This window comes from Gymnogyps californianus, chromosome 16 (genome assembly GCF_018139145.2).
Source record: "Gymnogyps californianus isolate 813 chromosome 16, ASM1813914v2, whole genome shotgun sequence".
Classification (NCBI taxonomy): Eukaryota; Metazoa; Chordata; class Aves; order Accipitriformes; family Cathartidae; genus Gymnogyps; species Gymnogyps californianus.
The window spans coordinates 12,669,985-12,689,542 of NC_059486.1; the positions used below are offsets into that span (position 1 = coordinate 12,669,985).

At 52.0% G+C, this 19,558-nt stretch overlaps 1 protein-coding gene across 1 annotated transcript in view; it reads left to right on the plus strand.

Moving 5' to 3' along the window:
- Positions 1-2,841, plus strand: part of NCOR2 (nuclear receptor corepressor 2) — a 259,884-nt gene extending 257,043 nt beyond the window's left edge. The window contains exons 47-48 of the mRNA XM_050906955.1: positions 1,058-1,237; positions 1,355-2,841. Coding sequence (XP_050762912.1) covers positions 1,058-1,237; positions 1,355-1,530 — 356 coding nt within the window. The 3' untranslated portion in view covers positions 1,531-2,841. The remainder of the gene's footprint in view (positions 1-1,057; positions 1,238-1,354) is intronic.
- Positions 2,842-19,558: the final 16,717 nt, after the last annotated feature.

The window sequence follows — 19,558 nt, forward strand, 5'->3', positions numbered from 1 at the left end:
GCAAAGCCGGCTGGGTGCCACAGCGGGGTCCGCCCGGCTTCGAGGGAGGCTTGAGCAGAGCCGGGAGGGTTGTTCTGCCGATCCCCAGTTAAAGAAGGAACAGGGGGACCAGGGATGGATGGGGGAGAGCATTTGTCCCCCGCATGCCTGCAAAGGGCAGATTGCCTCTTGCAAGCGCCCTGCGCAGAGCGTAACAGCCGGGGGTCACCCTTGGCAATCTGGGCGCAGAGCCCCCGAAGCTGCGGAGCAGGGTCCTGGGGGCACACACGCGCCTTCGTCTGGGTCAGCTCGGACCAGGCGCTCTCCAGCTTGTTGCAGAAAAGCTTTTCTGGCTCCTGCATGAAACCAGCAGCTTCTTCCAGCCACACTTCCCCACGCCCGGCAAAGGCTGCCCGGGCAGGCAGAGTGGGATGCAGAGCCCGTCCATCCCTCCCCCTTTGGGAGCTCCCAGTTTAGCCGGGCTAACCTACCCTGCAGAGGCCGTTTTGATTTTAAACCTTTCAAAAACTGGCTAAACATCACCAGGGATTTTGCTGTAAGAACAGATTAAAGACCATCCTGGCCATGTAGACCACGGGAGTGGGGAATGTGCTTGGGGCTCCAGCACCCATGTAGCTCCCGGGGGGTCCCTGCCAACCGGCTGCACAGCGGCACATGGAGCTCCTGTGCCGTGACCCGTCTTTGTGGGATGAGCCATGAGCCGGCTCAGGAGCGGACCCTGCAGAGAAACAGCCTGGCCAAAGCCCGGTGGCTGCTCCTGCCCCAGATCTGCTCCATGGGATGGTTCGTAGCATCAACCCACAAAGCGGAGCGCGGTGCAGGAAGGGACAGAAACCTCCTCAAGCCGCCACGGCCGCCCGCTTGCCCTGCTGCAGAGAGCTCACCCCATTGCCCTTCCCCGCCGTGGTGCCAGCACCCCCTGGGGTGAGCTTTTCTCCTGCCAGGAGCTATTTTTGCAAGCTCTAAAAAGGGAAGCGCTGGGTACCTGCACCCCCTCCCCGACCCCCCGAACCTCGTTGCGACGAGCCGGGTGACGAGCGGGTGCTTCTCTTCGCAGGAGGAGGGGGGAAGCCAAAGATTGCTGCCAGACCCAACAGCCGCAAGGCCAAGTCCCCGGCGCCGGGTCTGTCCTCGGGCGAGCGGCCGCCCTCCGTCTCCTCAGTGCACTCGGAGGGGGACTGCAACCGGAGGACGCCCCTCACCAACCGCGTCTGGGAGGACAGGCCGTCGTCCGCAGGTAGGGCTCGTGGGGGGACATGTCCCCAAAGTGGCTGTGCCACCCTCGCCGGGAGGCTGCAGGGAGGCAGCCCCCCCCGCCCCGGCATTGACTCTCTGCTTCCTCCTCCCCGTGCAGGTTCGACGCCGTTCCCCTACAACCCGCTCACCATGCGGCTCCCCAGCGGGGTGGTGACGGCAGCCCCCGCCGCCCCCCTGCCGCAGGGGACCCCCGGCAGCCAGCACCATGCCTGGGACGAGGAGCCCAAGCCCCTGCTCTGCTCCCAGTACGAAACCCTTTCGGACAGTGAATGAAGCAAGCCAGGGGCAGGGAGATGGTGACCAAACCCAGGGCGCGGGGAGCGAGTGGGACGCCCGGGGCGAGCACCCACCGCCCCGGCCCCGCCGGCTCTCACGAGCGAAGATGCAGGAGCAGAGCTATTTTATTTTTTCCTTTTCCTTTTATTTTTTTTGGTTTTGTTCCCCTCCCAACCAGCCAATGTGGGGGTATGGGGATTTTTTTTATTTTTTGTTTGGGTTGTTTTTTTTTTTCTTTTTCTTTCTCAACATCTGGAAATTTCTGCATCCTTTTCAGTCTGAAAAAAAGAAAAAAGCCTTAACGAGACAAAACCCAAGGAACCCATCTTCGATCTTGGCAGCCTTGCTGGGCAGTGACCCCTGCGCTCGAGAGGGACTGTGAGCGGCCGCGCGCCTGAAGCACGCACGTCCCGGGGCCGCGCGCGCTCGGACGCTCTGCCGGCGTGCTCCCGCGGAGTCGAGTGAGGGGCTGTGGGATGCTCCCCCGCATCCCAGCCGTGGGGCCGTGCCGCAGAAATGCAAAACCTCGTAGCGGGTTAAAGAAAAGATAAAAAAGATGTTTAAGAAGTGAAATAGGATGGAACCCCCCCGGTTTGGTTCCCCCCAGCTGATCTGAGGGCTGGTTGCCCGTCATACCCACGTCGCAAGACGTATCAGCCCTGCAGCGGTCTGAAACGTGGCTGGGATGAACAGGCAGGGGAGGGAGTGAAGAGCTATTTCTTAAAAAAAAAAAAACAAAAAACAAAAAAACAAAAAATCCTGGTCCCTTCGGTGGAAGCGATCCTGGGCTTAAATCGGAGCGGGCAGGGATGTCCCCGGGCTGGCTCGCGCGCTGCCCACGGAGGGGCTCGGTTGCTTTAAGTGCATTGTTTTCTGAATGGTGAGAAAAGGCAATTGTAAATTGTATTGGTCTACAGGGTATATTTTTGATACCTTCAGTGAATTATGTCAATATTTTACGCAAGGAAGGACTTAAACAAAACACAGTATTACATGCTGTAAAAGAGGTTCTGTTCTTACGTGCAGGCTTTGATGCATTTGTCCATTGTATGGAAGGGTTTTAAAAAAAAAAAAGAGAAGGTAACAATGATCCATCAAAGTTATCTGTAAGTCAGGAGAATGTATGAACTTAGTTTAAAAAAAAAAAACCAACAAAATCTTGCCATGGTTGCAGGGCCCCCCGTTACACACACCTTTGCTGACTCAGCAGAAATCATTTTGCTGGTTGTAGACGTTGATTCTCCAGAGCCCTCCAGGCTGGCCGGGTGCAGGGGCAGAGCGGGCAGGAGACCGGCGTGGCAGGGAGTTCACAGGAAACTTTAAAAAAAAAAAAAAAAAAAAAAGGAAAAAAAAGGAAAAAAGTTTTTATTGTATTTTTGTGATACACACGAATGCTCTACTTTACGTTATTTTTTTCATTCCATGATGTTGGCTCATATCTGCAGTTACACGGTTAAAGAACAAAATATTAGACTTTTTTTCATTCACTTCTGCTTTCTCGCTCTGGGGGGAAAAAAAAATGGCAAAAAAAAAAAAAAAAGTATTAAATGCTTTGCATTCTATACGCTAGAGGAACCCAGAGCACGGCACAGACTTTCTGCCTCTCCGGCTGCTGGCTGGGCAGCCAGCCCCCGCAGCCTCCCGGCAGCCCTCGCAGCCGACGCGCGGGTCCAGCGGCGAGGCCGGCGCTGTCACCTTCCCGATGGATCTTTCTTTTCCCCCTGCAACGTTCCCAGGTTGATTCTGATTTCAAAGCAAGAGAATGATCGTGTTTGTTGTTTGTTTGGGGTTTGTTTTTTTTTTTTTCTGTTGGGGTTTTTTTGGGGTTTTTTTTTTTACAATGTACAGGTTTTTAATGTTCATCAATGTTTGTGTCTTTTCTGTTGTGCTTTTTTTTTTTTTTTTAAAGAAAAAAAAATCTGAGACAATGCACAAGCAATGTGGAAGTCTTTCCGTTCCCAGGTTATTGCTGCTGGTGTCTCCGTGGCTCTGAGATGTAAAAACTAACAGAGCTGATGTCTGGGCATAACGCTATTAAAGTGTTGCAGATTTTGCTGGGGAGGAAAAAAAAAATCCAAATCCGACCCATCTTCAAAGCCACCTCCTTAACCTATTCGGAAAAAAATAGCAAAAAAAAAAACCCACAACAAAGAATAAAGTTCCCACTTGGCACAGTAGCAATACTGTGTACTGCTTTGGTGTCTCCAGAAGTCCAGGAAGGTGCCGGTTGCTGGTGGAAGGCGGCTGCGGTGCTCGCAGCCCCGCTGACCAGCATCGCAGACCCTGCGGCCAGCGGCTCTCGCTGGCAGGGACCCCGGCGTGGGTTGAGGCGTGGAGAGAGGGGCGAGAGAAGCGCCTGAACTGAGCTCCTGCTCTTGGGGCGGCCGCACCGAGCCTTGGCTTTCCCTGCGGCTCGCTCTCACCGGTGGTACCCGCAGCCCCACAGCATGCCGGGGATGGAGGCACTGGGGCGGCGTTTGGGTTCCTCACGGTGTGGGCATCCCGTGCTGACCCTGTGGGCTGAGCACGGCTGGGTGTTGGGACATCGGGAAGGGCCACGGGCTCCAGCCAGGAGCTGCAGAGCCGCCTTGTCGCTACCCCAGCCGGAGCGGGGTTGGGTTGTGCTCCCCATTAACCCCGGGCAGCATTTACTTGCAGCATGGCCGGCACCTCCATGGGATGGAGGGTGAAGAGCTTGTCCCACCCCTTGGTGCTAACGCCGTAGCCGTGTTTCTCTTTTCCTCTCATTTCCACTGTATCTTTCCTCTGTGCAGGGCGAGGGGTCGGAGCTGGTGGGGCTGCCCAGGAGCCCCGAAGCACAGCTGATGCCCAGGGCTGTTCTGTGAGGGTGTCAAGAGTTTCAGATGTTTGTGAGGTGGTTTTAGTCCTTTTGGGGTTTGTGGCTCAGTGCTGGTGGATGGATGGTTGGGCAGATGTTATCCACCATCTTCTGGGCAGGGCAGTGTTTGCAGGAGGGGACAGTGCTGCGGGGCTGGGAGGACATGGAGGTGTCGGGGAGACGCTGGTAACCCCCAGTCATTGCGGGGCTGCGGCAGCCTCACGCCCCTGCTCAGTGGGATCCTTTGGGATGGTTTCTGGAGCAGGACACGTCGCTGATGTTCCCAGCTCTGTGCAAGAGCTCAGGCCCCGGCTGTGTTGCCTGTCTACATCATGCCAGGACAGCCTGCCTTGGGGTGGGAGACGCAGGAGGGGAGCAGCCCAGGGGCACGTGAGACTCGCCGTGGGCAGTGGGTTTTGCTCCGGCAGGATCCTACACTTGGGGAATCCCCCCCCGCGGAGAGCTCAGCCTCACGGCTGGCCACGGCACAGCTCTTTTTTGACGCTTTCTGTCTTGCTGCGTCTCCATCCTTGGTCTCCCTGTGCACGCCCCGTCCCTGCACAGACCCTCCTGCAGCCGCCTGTCCCCCAGCGCGTCCCCACAGCAGCAGGGACAGGGCACAGGGGGACACCGAGGGGACACACGGGGCAGCGGCAGCTCCTGTTGGGGAGCTCCGAGCCGCCCTTGCCGGGGTGCTGGAGCAGGGAGCATCCGCCTGCTGCAGATTAATTAATTTGGGTCAAATCAATGCGTTGGCAGCGTGCCAGGCGGGAGGCCCACAGCCGCTCCGTGGGGATGCACCCAGCCCCGGGGGTCTGCTGCAGGATGGCCCCACCACCACCACCATTTCCCTGCTCACACACGGGTTGGGGGGGAGCATGTTTTTGGGAAAGGGGGAGCTGCTGCTCCTGCAGGTCATGATGCTCCCCCCCGTCCTGCCCCGCTCTGGCCCTCGTGCTCCCCCCTGCTGACTCCCCGGCTGGGGACTGAGGCATCCCCGAGCACCCCAAAACCTCACGGCAGGGTCCGACCGGCACCTCCTTCTGCTGCCGGCTGTGGTTGTGCAATCCAGGAGAAAGTCATGTTAAACTATTAAAAAAACCCAAGTTTAAAGTTAATGTTCGCCAACTTTGTAACTTGTACAAACAGGCAAACAAATTATTGGACAATTTATCGCTTGAACTGTACCGGGGGGAAATATCTATCTTTTGTACAACAACCTGTGCATAGCTGTTTTGAAGTGAGTTGTATGATAGCTGGGGCTGTACAGAGAAACCACCAGGTGTAAATATTTCCGCAGCTTGCTGTAGAGGGGTGGGGTTCTTCTACTAAAGGTGAAGGGGTTTGTTCACTGTTATTTTGCTCGGCGTGCCCACCAGCAAGCGGTGTGGGTAGCAGTGTCCGAACACTGCCTTACTGGTTAAATAATAAAAAAAGCAAACAAACCAACCCAAACAAAAAAGCTTATTTGGCAGCAAAATATAGCATGCTCCTGCCTGTTTGTGTGCGTGAGCCCAGGTAGGGCGAGCTGCTCACCGGGCAGCCGAATTGGGAGCGGGATGGTGAGGGGGGTGCGGGATGGGTTGGGAACCCCCGTGCTGGCGGGGCACCGATGGGGGTGTCTGTGGCAAAATGGGCTGAGAGAGGGGGGGAAGGGTCGGTGGCAGCAGTGCCCCAAGGCGTGCGGCTCGCTCGCACCGGGGCTGGCCGATACAGCCCCCGGTGTCACTGCCGGGCTGGTCTAGGTGGTGGGGTCTGCGTGCTCGCCGGCTGCGCCGTGACCCTCCCGTGGCACCGCTGGTGACGGGGACGGGGCTGCTGGAAAGACCTTGGCAAGGGACGAGTTTGCTGGCTGAAGCACGACGGGACATCGTACCCTAAAGCTCGTGGGATCGGTGCTCTGGCCAAGTCACAGCCTCCCTCCTTGCCTCAGTTTCCCCATCTGCAGGCAGGGCTCACCCCCCTGTGCTGCTTTTTAACCAACTGATGGCCAAGAGCTGCTTAAGCACGATGGTTTTATTGACTCTGGTCACCAAGGGATGCTAGTGGCACCCAAGGACAGCTGTAGGACCATGCACCCCTTAGCTAAATGCCCCCAAACAAGAGATACTTGCATCCCTGCTGGCATCGAGCAGGGGTAATGCGGGAGGACACCTTGGCTTCGTTGCTCTTTGACCAGCAGCCAAGGAAAACGTCGTTCAACTGTGATTGAATTTAAAAATTGAATTTAAATTGAATTTAATTTAAAAAAAAAAGATATTCTGGTGATGGATAATCCCTCACAAGCCTTATAGGAAAGTATTGGGGAGGCTAATTAGCCGCTACCTAATTAAGAACCGAAACAGAAGCCTTGGTATCTGTTTGCGGGTCTGAATTGCTTTACGTCTGACATCTGTCCCGTGGGGTGCGGTTGACTTTGGTTGGGGCCAGGAGCCGGATTGGCTCAGAAATGGATTTTACACAAAAGATGTTTTTTCTGAGAACAGCAATGAGCATTTCTGCCAGGGTGTACAGCTACCTTCTGCCAGCTCAACGTTTCAGGCGGTCACCCCGATCCGAGCTGCTGCAAGTCCTGGAGGAAGCCTCCCCAATACTGCGTGACTGGTTTGTCTGTCCAGGGGACGTCTAAAAGGCTCCTGTCTCTGTGCTGGTGAAGGATCACCCTAGGTCCTCTGGATCGCCCAGACACCATCTGAAATCCCTCCAGGTACGTACCCACACCGACCAAACCTGCCTCCTCTGGTCTCCGCATGCTCCTCCAGCGACCAGGTCCCATGGCAATGCACTAGGTAGATACCTGCTGGCTCTTAAAGATCAGTCTAAAGATCTCTGAGACGAGCAATTTTGTTGAAATCCTTCTTGGAAAGGCTTTTGCCACTCTGAAGGCAATTAGAATAAGTTAATAAATAGTACAAATGGAAGCCAAGCTGTTCAGCCTCTCGCATCAGGGTTTAAACGCTGACGAGGGCTGACAGCAGTAGCCCTGGTCAATAATTCACACTGATGCTGAAGAAACAGAAGGTGGGAAAACTCTAAATTGAAGGCCAACACTTACAATTTAATGATGGAAAACTTTAGGTCTACTTGAAAAGCTCTTGCATAAAGAGATGAAAATGAAACGGGACAAAAGCAGATGGCTTTGAAAACCAGCAATAAAAAAAAAAGTCAGAAGTCCAGACTCACTCCTATTTTGACTGGGTAGGAGATGGGTTTTTGAAGGGGAAAGGGAAGATAAAAGATGGTCCCCGATGTCTTTGCCCTGGACAGAGGCTGTGAGAAGACGCAGGTGCGCTGCGACCTTCTCCTGGTGATGAACTGGTGTTTAGTTAGGATTATGGGGAATTTTTTTTCTTTTGGAAAGGAGGGAAGCAAGAGGAAGATTGTGTCGCTAGGCCAGGGTGAGTGATAAGAACAGGAAGGAAAGGGCACGAGACCGAGGTTGTCCTGGCTGCACGAGCCAGGACCCTGTGCACTGGGCTTCAGCACCCTCCCCGCCGGCTGCCTGTGCCCTGCCTGCAGGTGACGGGGAGGGCAGAGGGATGTAGCTGTGGTACCCAGCGATGAGCAGGGTAGGACTGAAAAAAAAAAAAAGGGTACAAAACAGACCAGAATACAAAACCCATGTGCTGGTAGCACCCAGCCCTGTGCCCTCCCCAGCAAGGCAGCTTGCCGTCCCTACACACCAGCCCCCGGCGGAGCAGGGGCTCTTCAACTGAGCGGCTGAATGGGTCAGACGTGCCTTTGGCCAGCAAAGCCAGTAACCATTCCCAGGCTCCTTACAGCAGGAAGCATTTTGTACTCTCCTGACAATTGCAATCCAAGTAGTCATTCATCAGTTCTTGTGATTTGCCGCGAAATTATATATGCTCTCTGATAATGATGCAGAGGGCTAAAGAGCTGATCTTGGCAGGAGATGAGACGTTTTAGGCTGGCGAGTAACTTGGAAGGAAAATGGAGCGGCTTTTGATGGGATGCCTGGCTCTTAATCAGCATTGGGACGCTGAGGGTGTTGGACAGGGGCAGGGGTGTTTTGGCTGGCTGAGCTCTACCTGGCTTGTGTGCCCGTCTGGGAAGAGTTGGGTTCGTAAGAAACTTGGGAATGAGTGTCACTGTGTGTGTGTGGGGGGGGGGTAACAGCTGAATTAATTGTCAGGTTTATTTATCCTCTCATTTTTGGCCTCCTGTAATTACCAAAATGAGTATTTGTCAGGACTCCAAGCAGCGGAGTGGTAATAAATCACTTGCCACCGATGGGAGGTTGGAGCAGTTGTGTCTGAGCGAGCCGAGATCGATGTCAGCTTTAGTGAAGTGCAAGTGCTCTCAGAGGAGCTGGTGGGCTGGTGCACAAACAAACAAACAAACAAACAAACCCCTAAAAACAGCTTTGCAGAAACGCTCCTGAAATAAAATCCCTGGACGCGCAGTTCTCCAGCCTGGAGCCGCGATTGTCTCAGCCGTTGTGAGGAGGAATCGCCTAACGGGGATGCAGGGGGGCTTGGGGAGGTGAAAGCCTCGGCAGCCCCCAGCGTGTGGGATGCTGCTGGACCCTGCGGGGCTGCAGGTCCCTTCCCGTGGTGGCACCAGGGTGTCCAAAACCACCACTGTGAAACGCACAGCGGGGAGGGCGTCTGCCCGTGTGCCCTGGACTGAAAAGCGGCAGAAGCTGGGTCGAAAGGCAAAATCCTTGTGCTGCAAACACGCCGCTTTCTGGGTCTTGCTTTCCGGAGTGGTGCTCCAGTGCAAATCAGGCTTCGTCTGGCTCTGCCCTCCCGGCCTTGCTAGCCTCGTGGGCTCACTCCTGCCGGCGCGGCAGTGATGCTGTGCCGGGGAGGCGCAGGAGGGTGTCTGGATCCCACCTGAGGAGGGACCACGTTCATCTCAGCTGCAGACACAGCAACCCCGCTGTAACCACCGACAGGTAAGGCTTTCCTCTTGTTGACCCTTGTAAAAGGAGAACAGGCAGAAATAACTGCCCGCGGCGCTTGGGAGGCCGGCCCAGATATCAATTTGCTACCTGCATCGTGGAGAGAGCATCAGTCACACATCGTTTCAAGTCTGTATTTTTGAAGAGGCCAGTGTGTTTCCTTTCTTTGGGAATAATCCGAATGTCTCTCTGTAAATGCATGTAACCTGATGAAGCACAGAGTGTTAGCAATGGTGGTAAACTCCATCTGGAGAGCTCTCTGCTTTGAAGGCGGACGCTGTTTTAAACTCTGCAGGGTACTTTTGCTTAGAAAAAGCAGCAGTTGTCAGTGAAGATTGATCTTGGTCCAGAAATTTTTGCTGCCCCCCTGACTTCTTTTCATATTTATTAGTCATTTGCAATCTCTTTGATGACTAGATGCGTGTTCAGCTTGGAGAAAACTCTGTTGCAGTATTTGCCGAGGCGATGCCAGGGGATAGGAAACACCGATCACGCTAGCTGCAAGGTCCGGCCATGCTAACAATGGTGTATTTCGAGTCGTCATTATTAATTGCCACGGCAGCCCCCAGTGCTCCAGAGCAGAGGCTGAGGAAACCCATGGAGGAAGCAGAAGCCCTGGGGAGGTTGGCCTGAGGTCTCACCCACGGGCGTGCAGCCCCGGTCGAGCCAGCCAAAATCAATTGCTCTGCACATCGCAGGTCAGTATTTGCAGAAAACGCTGTGCCTGCAAGAGAGAGGCACCTCCGTGGGCTGCTGGGGGCTCCTCTCCTGCCTCCGGTGGCACAGGGGGAAGAGAAGGTTTCATGAAAAGCAAAATGCAGAGCAACACTGTCCAGAAGGTTGCTCTCAAAGACACTACATCCTCATTCAACACATTCCTCAAACTCTGCTCAGAGCAGCTGTCAGCCGGTGCGGTGTGATGGGCCCTGAATCAGCTCCGGTGAGACGTGGACTCTGAAGAGGTTTGGACTCCACTGACTTGGGTGTTTGTTTGCAAAAGGCCGGACTTCAGCTATGCAATCCTGATCCAGCTCTGCCCAGGATCCAGGAGTATTTTCTGCTGCTGTTTTGTCCTGAGCCCTTTCCAGAAAGCAAAGCAGCTGCCAGAGGTCACATGCGAGGAGCTTGGTCGGTGCGTGCCTGAAGATGGGTGCCAGGTCTGAATCTGCATTCCAGTTGGACCGAAGCAGAGCTTTTCCCCATGGGGATGTTAATTCTGGGCCTTGGCTTAGAGCCATCTCCAGCTTTCGTGTTTTTGGAACTGAAAAAGAGCGCCATTCTGTTCAAGGGAAGAACAAATCCTTATACTCCAACTCTGTACCCTGATGAGAAGTCGCAACCAGTTCAAGCATTGCTGGCTCCTTAGCAGCGAAACCCATCTAACTTCACCCCGCTGGACCCATTTTTAAGCTACCAGTCCCTGTGGGCTGCCAGAGCATCCTGCTCCCCTTCAGACCAGCAACAACCCCTGAGCTGGAGCTGGCTCCTCCGTCCACTGGTGAAGGAGAAACCAAACAGCAGAGGTTGGAAACCAAATAGCAGAGGTTGCTCTTGGGTCTCTTTGTGGGGGAGGGCAGCCTTTTTATTAGGTCCAGATGTTGCTTTCTGCCCCGAGCCATGCTGGGAAGTAAAGCAAAGTGTGTTAATGTTGGCTGGAAGAGCCCTCTTTGGAAACAGGCTCGAAGGAAGCAGGGTTTCTCCTGCACCCCTGTTTCCTGGGGGCCCCGGGGAGATGGGCCAGCACGGGAGGCACAGGCACAGGCAAGGGGTCACCCTGCTGCTGAGCAGCCCTCTTCCCTTCGCTCTCCAAAGATCTCCCAACAATGAGTATGGCTTTAGCCAGCCGCCCGCTTCTCCAAGGCTCTTGAGTACCTGCTGTCCCCTGGTCGGTGGCTGCTGTCCCCAAGCTGATGGCACCCGCAGGGAGAGTCGGCGCCATCGCTGAGCTGATGGGTCCGCTGTTGGGTTTCATATCGAGATGTGGAGAGGGAGGACTCTGTGTGAGGGGCAAGGCTGCTCTCCAGATGTTGTTTTTCACCATTAGGCAGTGTTTAAAAATATATGTAATTCCCCCCCCCCCCCTTCTGAGTGCATATAGAGGAGAGACTTTTGGAGGGGTGAGCGGCAGGGGAGGGACTGGGTGGGGGAGGGCAGCAGGACCTTCCCCCAAATTGGCCGCTGCTCCACAAATGAAGCTTTTCCAGAAAGTGCTGAGCTGGGCGCTTTGCAGCCGGTTCTGCTGGGCTGTGGCACAGCGTAGCGCGGCCGGCTAATGGAGCTGGGCTCCAACGGGTCCCCGTGATCCGGTGCCAAGCCTGGAGGCCTTCGAAACACGTGGCTCATTAACAGTGCGCTTCAGCTATGGCTGGGGCTCGCACAGAGGGCTGGTGCTGCCAAAACGTTTACAAGTCCCGGAGGACTCGGAAAGGGCCCAAGCTGCAAAGTTCAAGGGCAGACCCGGAGGCATAGCAGTGCCGTGCTTAGCAAAGTACGCCAAGGCTCAAGTGCTGCTCCGCCGTTGCCTGCTCCACTCCACTTTCACTTCAGTTTGATAACAGGCTCAGGCTAGAGCTGTAAGGATGCTCAACTCCTCTCCCAGATACTAGTTAGGGATCTGCGTGGCTCTGGGTGCTATCTCCTCTGGTTCAATCTATATTCCAGGGCAAAGCCCGTGCTCAACCAGCCAAGGATGCTCTAAGAGGCCTGAGATGCTGCCATCCTGTAATGCCTCACTAGAAGCTGGACCTGAAGCTAAAACCCCAGCCCTGCACCTCCAAGTCCCTCCTACTGGGCTGCAACAGGTCGGTAGGTCCATAACATGATGTGAATCGTCGCCTAGCCAGCCACAGGCGCTGAGGATGCCCGTACTTAAAACCATCCCCTGCGCCAGGTGGCCAAGTCGTGCTCTTCAGCAGCTAAAATGAATGTCCTGGAAGTGCAGGCGCTAAAAAAAAACCCTGTCGGAAGCACAGCAAAAACCCATCTGTGAGTGGAAGAGGTCAAAGAAGAATACAAAGGCTTTTATTTCCTGAGGCATTTATCAGCAAGACAAGTGTGTTTTTTTTAAATTTGCTGCGTTTTCCTCGCTGGCCTCCCACACAAACGCCAAATGGATTTCCACTAGCATAAAGCAGGGTGTTGGCTTGTGTCCTTTGTAATCCAACGCTCGAGGACTCAGATGAGGAATTGGTTGGATCACTGTTTATTATCAGTAAGTGGGGCATATTTAAAGGAAATGGGCAGATTTCAACACTACATCTATAACTAGTTTATTGCTGGTGTGTTCCTCTCTTGCCCTTATTATTTATGTTGAAAATGATAAATGAGGGATTGATGGTTCTAGCTGGTTTATGAATAATCAGGTTATTTCACTGTAAAGCCCCAGGGGAAGGTAATGTTTCTACAATCCTCCATCAAAGAGAATGCAGTTTGCACTCGTGTGTGTTGCTCACTCCTCCACTGCTTTGCACTTGGCTTGTTTTTGCACCCTCCCTCTGCAAGTGTGCAAATCCCCACACACTCCCACGGCACATCCCAGTGCCAACACAGGTTTCCCGGTCCATGCAGCCTCTTGGCATCGTCACCCGCAGCCACGCACGGGGTGTTTGGAGCAGTTTGCTCTCCAGTGCAGGAGGTGATGGGCGTCTTGGTGGCCCATGATGGGAGGCTGTATGGCCGGGGTGCAAGCCAGGTGCTCTGGGGAGGTGCACGGAGGGCCCCGACTGCAGCAGTCCGCTTGGAAGAAGCCCTGATCCCATTTGTATTTCAAGGAGCTGCAAATAGCCGCTGGTCTCAGGATCTGCTTGTGAGACAGGAAGAGTCCTGGGGAGATGATTTGAATGTTTATGTATATAGAAATGTCTAATCACCGGGCTCAGAACAGGCTCAGGAAGGGAATCTGGAGGTGGTTAGCTGGAGAGGAGGATATTTTTATGCTAGAAATGTGCTGTCCGCCTGTTTGCAGGGTAGGAAGGATACGATGAGAATCAAAGGCTTGGCGGGATGAGCATTTTCATCCTCGTAGATGTGAACTCCCCATCTGTCTTGGACTCCGAGGCGTGGAACTGTTTAGATCCAATATCATTATTAGAAGCAGAAAATAGAGCTCATAAAACTCCCTCCTTACGCCCCCAAAAAGCAATTCCAGGACCCTCTATGCTGCTCGCGAACAAGCCATTCCTGCATTAATTTCCCCGCTGTGGCTGGGCACATTGCCAGCGGAAGGGGACTCGGTGCTTCGGCAGAAGCTGTGCAGCCCTGGGGCAGGTCCTTGCTCCTCTCCTGTGTAACCAGACCGGGGGATTTAGAAACAGGCAGGAGAGCTAGCGATGGTTAACGTGGTGGCACACCCGCGTGGCCAAGCCACGTTCCTTCTGGGCCACAGGGTAACCGCAAAGGCTGCATCTGCGGTGGGAGTCACTCCCCTGAGCAACAGGCTGGAAATCAGCACTAGATACACTTCTTACCACAGCTGAGCAGACGCTGCAGAGAGCAGTTGGAAGTGCCAGCCAGGGAAGCCACCATCCCACCGCCAGACCAAGCATCCAGAGGCCCGTGCAGCCACCCTGGGGTCTCAATTGCTGAAGCTAAGGTGCCCCCTGAGGCACTGAACCTGCATCACGGGACACAAGGAGGTCGCTGAGCCACATCTCAGGTGGGTTCAGTCATCCTGGGATGGCTGCTCTGGGAGGCAGTTGTGGAGCCGCAGGGTCAGCTGCTCTGGGGACAGAGGGACCTTGAGGCCTATCTGCTGCGACAGACTCCCATCCCATGTCTGTTCCCCACTGAGATGGCCTGAGTGACAGTTCAGCGTCCTGTGCCAGAGGAGACACAGTTCGTGCAGGTGGCCATGAGGTGCATCAGTCCAGGCATGCTGCTGGTGGTTCCCTCGCAGGGGCACAGATTCATGACATTTTTGAGGACAACACAACTTCCCTGCTGCTTGGCATTGCCTAGATCTTCCAAGGACACTTCTGCAGGTCCAGGCTGTGACATTACCGTCTGCTGAGCCTAAGGAGCAGAGACCCCAAGCCCAAGGTCTTGCACATGGCAGTTTCAAGCTGATGGCTTGCCAGCAGGGGGAAGTTTCTACTGCTCCAGTATCAGGTAAGGTTCTTTGTCTGGAGGCAGATCCCTCCCTTGTTTGTTGACTGTACATAGCTGTGGAATGAAACTTGATGAAGGCATCTGTTGTTGCCTTACAGCTCTGCATTGTTGAGTGGAATGGGGATCCCAGCATGTGAGGGTTTATTATTATTTAATTTGTAGCTGCCCATTATCAACAACTTCTTTTAGGTGAGGCTTTTGGCATTTTACACTCAGCATTCTTGCTGTCTGTAAAACCAGCCTAAACCTTTCCTTCTGTTCATAAAGGCGTCTAGTCTAAATTCAAAGTCCATCCATTATAACTTCAGCACCTTGTAATCCTTCAGAGAGATGTGCAATTACTGTCTGAAATATCCCAGGAGCAAAACTAATACCAAGCATCATCTGCTTAAATTTACAACATCTAAATGGCACAGTAAAAGCCACTAGCTTAGGGGTTAGCTCATCTGAGTGCACTTGCCAAAACACATATCCTGCATCTAATACTGCTTTTGCTGCTGAGGATTTAGCTGCCACCTCAGGAATCTTCATTGGACGGCATTCATGTTTTATGGTTTTATTTAAATAACAGGAGTGGATGCACATGTCCTTCATCTGGCATTTGGGTTTCAACCATTGAACTCCCCCAGTCTGTACATCCCCTGCCTTCTCCACGTTGCTGTGTTTCCTCAGGTGCTTGAGCATGAGCGTGTCTCCCACCCTTCATCCGAGGAGCAGTTCAGCTGTGATTTGTGTCAAAAAGCTTGGGATGAGGACACGGGCACTTCCCGTGCACCTGAAGCAAGCCTCTTGCATAACATGGCTTTCCTTCGCCTTTCCATTCCTTAGAGTTTAACAGCCGTTTTCATCCAAGCCTATTGACTTCATCCCTATAAATCCAGTATGATTTTTCCATGAGGATTAGTGTCAGATTCTCCCTGCAGACATCTTAGGTCTTGGAAGACAGCTGAGTGCTCTACTAAGAGCTGGCTGGCGAGCCTGAGGCATTTACAGCAATGGCTTTAAAATGCACTTCATGGCCAGGCAGGGTTTTAGCCCTGATGCAACCCATCTGCCTTCATGATTTGGACAGCCAGGACGTAGCAGGGGTCCTGGTACTGTACGAGGATGTGGATACCTGGATATGAAATAAGCATTATGTCGGTTCTTCCTGCCCTTGAAGGCCATGGAAAAGCTGGGAGAGGAATTATCTAGATTGAACACCAGAGCTTCATAGCCGGGTAGAACAAGATCGAGCAGGAAGAGGGAAATTTAAAGTGAAGAAATGGTAAAACTGCCGACCAGGGAAATCTTGAAAGGTAAAATTACCTCTGCAGGAAGCGTGAGTTTTGTGCCCTCTGCTATTTTAACTTTCCCTGGGCATACGTGACAGAGCAGGTTTTACACATCACAGCACTGACTGTCTGAGACGACAGCCTCCCGACCGTGGGGAGCTGGGCTGAAATCCATGGGCAAGGGAGGGACACACCAAAAACATTCCCTCTGGATAGGAAAGGGGCATTAGGCACCAAGTAAGTGGATAAGGAAAAGGAAGGAAACTCCGGATACATCAACATGACAGTTTGAGCATTTTATTACGATATATAAATTTTGTCTTCTTAAATTACTCTCTATGAGTTGAACAGAAAGGGATTATTGTGGAGGGGGGAATATACAAAAATAAAAGGATATTGTGAACTACTGCATCACCACATATACAACAGTAAAGTACTTTACAAGCACTTAGAGAATCAGACTTACAAAAATAAAAATATGACACATCCTTATGCATTTCCACCAGTTACATGTTCTCTTCTTCCTTCTCTAACCTTCAAACACCTTTCAACCCCATCTTCAGGTCACGATGCACATGGTAGGATACTTTGCTCATTTTGATGGCCATCACAGTATCTGAAAAAGAATTAGTGCCTCCCAAGACTTATAAAATACAATGGTTATAGGAGAGCTTTAGGGGAGATGTTCAGAACAGATCAATTTGTGGGTGATGGGGTGATCCTCAGGGAGCAGAGTTTATCTGGCAGTAGAAATGTGACTATCCCACCACAAGATTCATCATTCCCTATAAAGTGTTCCCCCATCTTCACAGAGGCACAGCTCCGTGGATGTGTGCTTGATACACGCAGTCCCCCACAAGCCTGGGGAGCGCTGATGCTCACAGACTTCAGTGGGATTGAATGACTGTGACAGAGGATGGATCCGATTTTGTTTCAGCTCTAAAGAAGGCAAGGATGCCCTCCCCTACAGGAGACAAGGCAAGGTAAAACTACAATGGCTAAATATCCTAGCTCACAGTGTTCACACACAGAACCATTCGCCTCTACATCAGATTCACGCAGCCTTTAGTCTTCAGTTCGCTCTACAAAGTCTTATGCTCATTAGCCTTCTAGTGACCTTTCCCATTTTTTTTAAGACACACTCAACATAAATAGTAAATAGCATTCACTTCTCTGACCAGCAGCTCACTCAAACACTGCTATCAACACCCAAACCTCATTTCATCATTCCCAGAAAGTATGCACCTAGGGTGCAAATCTGTCTTTATTTCACATTGAGAAAAGTAGAGCTGGCTTAGGAAAAAAAAAAGAAGAAAAATAAAAAAAATAAAGACAAAAGAAGCAGTAAACTGTTTTGGTCAAAGTTGCTCTCCACGGTTTGTGCAAAGTATTCCGCAGATTCTGGAAGTTCAATATTTAGTTAGGGTTTCCTCTTTTTGGCCCCAAATGCAATGACAGCAATGCAGGCAGACCAGACACAAGCATGCTCTGTTGCATTCAGGGACAAAACAATCACAGGAATGAAGGGGATAAAGGGCAAACCCCGCACCTTTGAGACAGTGACTTTCCGTATTGAAAAAAACAACCTTCCCCCAAAAAAGCAGATGCCATCTGGGAAAGTTTCTGATCTCAAAAATAACTTGATGGAAAATAATTCTTAAAGGCACAGTCTGACTTTACCCATCAGGCTTACAGGACTGTGGGCAACAGGCACATTAGGATCCTGGGGAGAAATCGTGCAGCCGCAGTCCCAGCTGCTCAAGGAAACTCACCTTTCTAAGCAGCATTTCCATGGTCTAAATTTATCATTTGTATCTTTGAGAAAATATACGTGAACAAAGATCTGTTGGTTGAGATTAATAATGCTCCATTTAAAACACCCCTCTAGTGGGACTAATTGTTCCTTTTAGATGTACAAACATACGACAGGTAAGGCACTTCTTGGCTGCTCACAGCAATTCTTAATTGGCAACACACACACAAAATTCAGTTTCTGATGTTTAAGCAAAACAAAAAAAGTCATCACTCTTCCCAGTCATGAGCAAGATGAACTTTGGCTCTTCTACCACCGCCTAACCCAGTCACAGGGATAGGAGCAATAGTGACAGAGGGTGGGCGGACAGGGTGGGATCTGCACCCAGGCGAGGGTTAAGACTTGACCCTCTGTGGTCTTCTTGTCCTCAGGAAAAACAAAGTCCCTTTCCAATGCCAGCTTTCACTGAGAAGAAAAGCAGCTTGTGATGGGCCCATGGGAGACACCATATAAGAAGGTATTTTTCAAAAATGTCTACAGATCTCAGGCACTTGGCAATGTCACAGTTTGGATGTGGTCCAGGGTGGTAGCCCACCATGGCTTGTCCATGGCTACACAGCTCAAAGTGTGTTCAGCAGCCTAGAAACCCAAGCTGCTCGCTGTCATTTTTTTCCCCCGACACGGCGAAACCAGAAAAGCTGCTTAAGCTCAAATGAGCAGGAGCATGTTAGGTCATTTCTAGTCTATTTGCAGAGAAAACAAAGCACGAAGCTTCAAAGAGGCCTGGCCTGGACATGTGGGGACCCTGCAGTGCCAAGGATGCAGCCCTCTGTTGCACCCTCCCGGGGCTCACACCCACCTGTGAGACTTTGCCTCAGCAGCCCCTGTCCCTGCACGGTGAAAGACCAGGCTGTGGTTCAGGTCTCTCCACTGGATTTGTATTTGCACACTAGTTGTTTGGCTTGCTTTGAATTCTTTTTTTCTGTTGCAGCCTATGTTTAGGAAGCAGAACGAACAGCGGACAAAGTGGGCAGAAGCCTGCGGCTGGCCACGATAAAAGAGATTTTCTGGGGAAAACCTGTCCGGCTCAAAGACCAGCATGATCAAAAACTGCAGCTTTGTGCTTGGAGCAGGGGAATAATCCAATTGTTAACAGGAGAAAAGCCTGATGTATGGTCAGAATAGGGAGTCTCTGGCATCCCTTTGGCTTGGAGGTCAGCCTGTCTCCATGCTTGCTCAGTGGAGGTGCCTGCAATCTGATCTGGCATCATGCAGGGATGTCCTGGGTATGAGTATTGGCCCTGCTTTTGAACCTGGATTACACTGTTGCTCAGCTTGGAAACCCACCCCCTTTGCTACAGACTCTCACAGGGGCACGGAAAGAGCCCTCCAGAGCCTTCACAAGGTACCCAGGAAGGCAGAGGAGTATTTCCACTGGTCACAAGGCTCGCTCGCCAGCACTTGGCGAAACAGGGTAGACCTCAAAATGAGCCAGCAAGTAAGTGTATCACCAAGCTGTATTGCACTTGGGACCACATTCATCCTAGCTTCAACAGCCCTGCTGCCTAAGCTAACTCCGCAGCACTCACGTTTGCTGGAGCTCTGGGGAGAAGGGTTGCTTCAGGCATAATAATCCCTTTGGAGGCAGATGTTGCTTTTCCAGGCTTTGATGCTGACAGTCAGTGACAGCAAAATCTGACCAGTAATATAATCCTTGTTTCTGTGTTGCTGAAAAGAAATCAACAGTAGGTGGAAGCCTTGGAAATCCTTTGAGAGATTTCTCCCTACCAAGTCCTAACTCCCAAATAGGGACGCAGAGTTCATCACTGCCATAGCACACATCTTTCAGTACTAATGATGCTTCAGTTGTCAGGATTTAAGTTTGTATATAAAGATCTTATATTTACCTCTGGTGGAAAAATTGTGCTTCACTTTAAACAAGAGAACTCTGTTTCATAAAGGTCACAGTTCTGGTCACATTTACTAATTGCCTTTTGAAACTGATGGAAAAAGTATCTTTATAAGTCATATTTAATTTTATTATTTTTTTAAGTTTTTCAGATTTTTTTTTTTTTAAATCTCTGTGGGTTTGTGCGTCAACTGTTCTGGGCAATCAGCTACATCTTGTT